The sequence below is a fragment of the Protopterus annectens genome, chromosome 10.part0 (genome assembly GCF_019279795.1).
Source record: "Protopterus annectens isolate FY-2018-M chromosome 10.part0, PAN1.0, whole genome shotgun sequence".
Classification (NCBI taxonomy): domain Eukaryota; kingdom Metazoa; phylum Chordata; order Ceratodontiformes; family Protopteridae; genus Protopterus; species Protopterus annectens.
Window position 1 is genome coordinate 768,061,419 of NC_056744.1, and position 5,000 is coordinate 768,066,418.

General features: G+C 36.3%; 1 protein-coding gene across 1 annotated transcript in view; it reads right to left on the bottom strand.

Moving 5' to 3' along the window:
- Positions 1–5,000, bottom strand: part of SLC35D1 (solute carrier family 35 member D1) — a 467,863-nt gene that overhangs the window by 296,246 nt on the left and 166,617 nt on the right. The window contains exon 6 of the mRNA XM_044086804.1: positions 864–922. Within this exon, the coding sequence (XP_043942739.1) occupies positions 864–922 (59 nt within the window). The remainder of the gene's footprint in view (positions 1–863; positions 923–5,000) is intronic.

A 5,000-nucleotide genomic window follows, 5' to 3' on the forward strand; every position in this document is an offset into this window, starting at 1 on the left:
AGTTCTGCTGGGGCTGCTGAATGAGAGAAGCCCAAATTCTGAATGCTACATTCAGGGAAGCTTCTGATTCTACAGACCAGAAGAAAAAATGTCACCTACAACTATGTAACAGTGGAACTACTCAAAGGCAAATGGAAATGCCCTAGCTGCATCCTATTTGCAAGGATTTGTTATTTGCAACTTGACCTTTTAGTTATTTTTCCTGTTATAGTATTAGGTTAGTAGTAGTAAAACTCTGCTTTGTTGGAACTGTGTACTACGACAACATTTCTTCCTGTTCTTTTTGTTTTTTAATCTGGATATATCAAAAAAAAAAAAAAAATTAGGTAATTAAGTTCTGAATCAGTAAAGGTTTACCTGTGTTTCATTAACTGCTAGGATACCTGGGTTATTTTGGTAGATACAAGTTTGAAGTAGGGCAGTTTTACTTTGAAGGCTTCTTGCACTCATGTGAAGTATTTTTAATCTTTTAACCTGATGCAGCTACCTCTGTTTACCCACTAGAGCAGGGGTCAGCAACCATTTCGGAGCAAAAAGCCATTTTATCCCAAAATATTTGACCCAAGACTTACAAAGAGCTGCAATGGCTACAGAAGGGGGTTTGAGATACAATTTTTAACGCAATATGGGTATATGTATTTAAAACACACAGAAAACTTCAACTGTTTTTCTATGTAATTATGCTGAACTACTCTGTTGTTGCTTACTTTTTCTGCATGCTTTGTTTGTGAAATGTTTCGAATTTCACTGGACTGAGTATGAAATTGGTCAATATTAATCAGTGCACTACCCCGGTAAACAAATCGGGTAGTGGGCAGATGAAAATGTATGCTTTCATGCATAGTTTTAACTTGTGTACTTACTGACAGATGTTTCTTTGAAATATAAAATATAGCAGACCCCTTGCTGGATGCAGGTACAACTGTTAGGAACCAAACACAAACAGTACTTCCATCAATTACAGTATATAAATTATTTTGTTTCATTATAGTCTAATATGTACATATCAAAGTCATATGAGAAATGTGTGGAAACATACTTGTTCTTCCACGGGTGGGGGGTGGCATTGCTGGATGCATGCATCACTGTTAAATGTTAGAAAACGGAAGCAATGGACATATCGATGAACCCATTCTTACCGTTTCTATGGTTTGTATGGCATCAGCATCTCAGAAAACACAGACTTTGCATTACTAACAGTCAAAATTTACATGGCTGTCAGTTAGCCAGTATCAGTCATCTTAACTCCCACTTTGATGGGAGAACGGTGTTAAGTGCTTAAGTTACAACGAATTTCTAAGCATTTTCAGTGTACACAGACTGCTTTACTGCGTCATCAGTATCTGCCATACAAACTGTGTCTGATGGCTACAAAATAGCAACAGGACCACCACTATGTCCTAGCATGCAACACCAACCACTGTAAACAGCTTAATGGTCTTTTCAATCAAATGCACATAAATGCCTTGAGTAGCTAGCCCTGTATATGATATGAAACTTTGAGAAAGAAGTATGTACGGCTAATTTCTGGCAATCGATGCAACTTGCAGGAGACGCAACACCATTGTCATTAAAAAAAGGCATGTACTGTTCCTCCTTTTGGAAGAGAAGGAACTACAGCACAGTTTCACAGCAGCAATAGTAATCTGGTATACTGAATCAGCCAAGTTCTTGTCACAATATAAAGTTATCATTCCACAGAGTACTGTTACCAGGAAACTGGTACAGGTTAGTTGCCTACTCTGCACCTCAGCAGTCACTACCAAAATATCCATAACTCACCCTTTCCCCTGACAATATACTATCACTACTCTAGTTTATCACCAGAATCTGTGCTATCCTCAAACAACAAGACAATGTTGAAACATTCTGAAACCAGTTCTGTTATACTCACCCAATCATTTCAATTCCTACTACATATTACTCTTTCTCCCTACATCTCCTAGTCAAAAACCCTTGGATGCAATGCGCACATACGCACTCTAGTCAAAATATTCTACCAAATTTTTCACATGCCAGACTACAGGTTGTGTAAGAATTTTAAGCAAACACAAGCCAAACTCTTGACACTTATGGTTTGCAATTTATTTAAAGCCTAAAGTAGAAACTCACTGACTTCTCTTTCTTTTTCTCCCCACTGGCACGCTTTGCGGACACATCTCACCTCAATAGTCCCCCTATACCCCTCACCAAACTGTCTCCTCACTGTCAGCTGAGATTTCTGGCACAAAAGTATCTACTACATTGGATAACATGAACTAAACTAAACTGGGGAGTCCTGAATTATCATTATACTGCATGCATCATCATGGCAGCCTCCTTTAATTATACGGCATTTTTACAGCATTCAACTTTTTTTCTTAAGTGAAAGCAGTGAATAAGGCACGGAAGTTAAGAGCCATGACACATGGTCAAAGAGCCGCATGTGGCTTGTGAGCTACAGGTTGCCGACTGCTGCACTAGTATATCAAATAAACTACACACTATGTCTCCCCAACAATAAAATATGTAGATTTGAAATGACAGTATATGCACATACCCACTATCGTGACCTACTAAAAAGCTGTAATTGGCTACCAGTACAAAGCACTGCAACATTGCTTATTAGCTCAACGTCATTTAAAATCCTTATACTGGGCCGCTGTCTCCATTAAAACAATGTATACTTGACCCCTGCTGGGCATCAACCTCAGAGACGGCCAAAATAGACATTTCTCCAGTGAAATTAATATTTAAAACAAATACAGGTGAAAATGTACTGAACAGGCTGATGACACTTATTTGGAACCACCTACTAATCAAAGTAAGGAAGCATTCCTAGGCTAGCTTTAAAGATAAACTGATGAAGTATCTACTTAATGAATACAAATGATCATTATTCCAGGATAACAGCTCACAGAATATAACCAATCTGGCTCAATTTAGATATGGAAACTAAGATGCCCTCAAGAGTCTGTAGTTCTCAGTTGTGAACTATTTTTTTCTGTTTGCACATACTTTAGTTAGTCAAAGATGAAAAGCTTCAACTGACCAACACACATAACCAGTTATCAAATAGATCATTTCTGACATCAGATAAGTAATTAATAAGCTTTTGAGCACCTAAAGTGGTGTAATGTTGTAGCCTCACACCACAGTATGGACAGCATCAGAACTGCAAAGAGTTTCACAAAGCCACAACCTAAATGACTTTTTATAAAACTTATACCAATGTCCAATCACCCAAAACAGTTTTAAAACACCATAAGTGCACAAACACCAGGCCGTATAACAATCCAAATGTCTTATTACTATAACTAGATTGAGTGCTTTATTAATATAACTAGAGTGAGTGCTTTTGACTACAACATATAGCCTTCATCAGAATAGATTTCTTTATAAACATCCTCATTTTTATAAAAATAAATAAGCCAATCACAGATACAAAGCAATCAACATAATAATGACCAATTACATTCTCAATCATTAATTAAATTTCATCTAAAACATATATCCACTTGTTTTTATAAAACTTTAAAATATTGACTATTTATGAATAAAATACTGTAACTAAATATTCCAACCTAATATATTATAAAACAGTTTTTTGTATATGTATGTATATGTTATACTCTTATATTAGCTTTCTCATGCAACACAGGGGCTATTGAAATGTTTTCATTTAAAGCAGGGGGGAACATAGCTGCTGTTTTGAATTGACACAGAGTTTCCCTCTTCAACAGATTTTTCCAGTCACCCCCCCCCCCCCCGGGATTAGGCTTGACCTGTTCCAAAATGCCAAATAAAAACTTGTTAAATTGGGAACAGACCATTGAGTGTTTATATAATGAACTAGTTACCTTTTTGTTTTTAATGTAATTTCCATGTTCATACATTCTATTCCACAAAGCTCGTTCAGTCTTTCCCACATAGAATCCTGAACATGAGTTATAAACTGTTAAGTATACAACCCCCTTACTAAAACAATTCCCTTTAACAAACTATATCCTGCTTTTCATTCTATTGTCCAGAATAATATAATTCTCTTTATATACAAAGGAACACTGTCTACAGCTTCCACACAATCTTGTTCCTGTACTTATCTTAATTCTGGGTTCCAACTTATGTTCTAACAGGTTTTTGATGTTAAATCCTGTTTTATTCACAAATTTGGGACTTTCACCTACCCTTTGGTACAGCTCCTTGTTGGTTTTAAAAAAAATACTCCATTTCTTTTGTAGGGTTGTAGGGTCTTTTTAACTTCATTTGTTAAATTGAATTCCAACACACATGCTTTTTTATATTTGCCAGTTTCTAAGTTTAAAGCATCATGATTTTTCTGTAATCCCACCCCCAACAAGGGCAGGTATACTGTACCCCACTTGTTATATACATCTAAAATTATTTCCTTGACCAATTCCTTAGGATATCCTCTTTCCTCAAGCATTGTTTGTATTTTAACTCCTCATACAAATCTTTGTGGTGTATTGTCATTCTTGCTACCCTCACAGCTTGTCCCTTAACTATGCTTCTTTTTTGCGCTGTGGGGTGGTTACTCCCACAAGGCAAATATGTATTACAAAATATTCGGGATCTAAATTCATCTAGATCTTTTGTTATTTGTACATTCAAGTAATTGATACTTTCAACATTGAAGTTGTACGTGAACTCTAAAAATTCTGTAGTTTCACCCAGATGTGTCACAAACTCCACTATTTCTTCCTGTGTACCCGTCCATAATACAAAGATATCATCCAAAAACATGGAATAAAGCTGCATCTTATTCCAGAAAGGGCTGCTGAAAACATAAGTGGATTCCCATCCCAAAAGCACAATATTGGCATATACGGGGGCACAAGCTGCCTCCATCACTACTCCACGAATTTGTTGGTAATACTCTCCCTCAAAGAAAATAAAGTTATTTTCCAGTATTATTCATCATTTCACATACCAAATTGATCTTTTTTTTAAATGTGTCACTGACTTGTCTGTCAGCACTTTTCATGGCTTTGAAAACAATG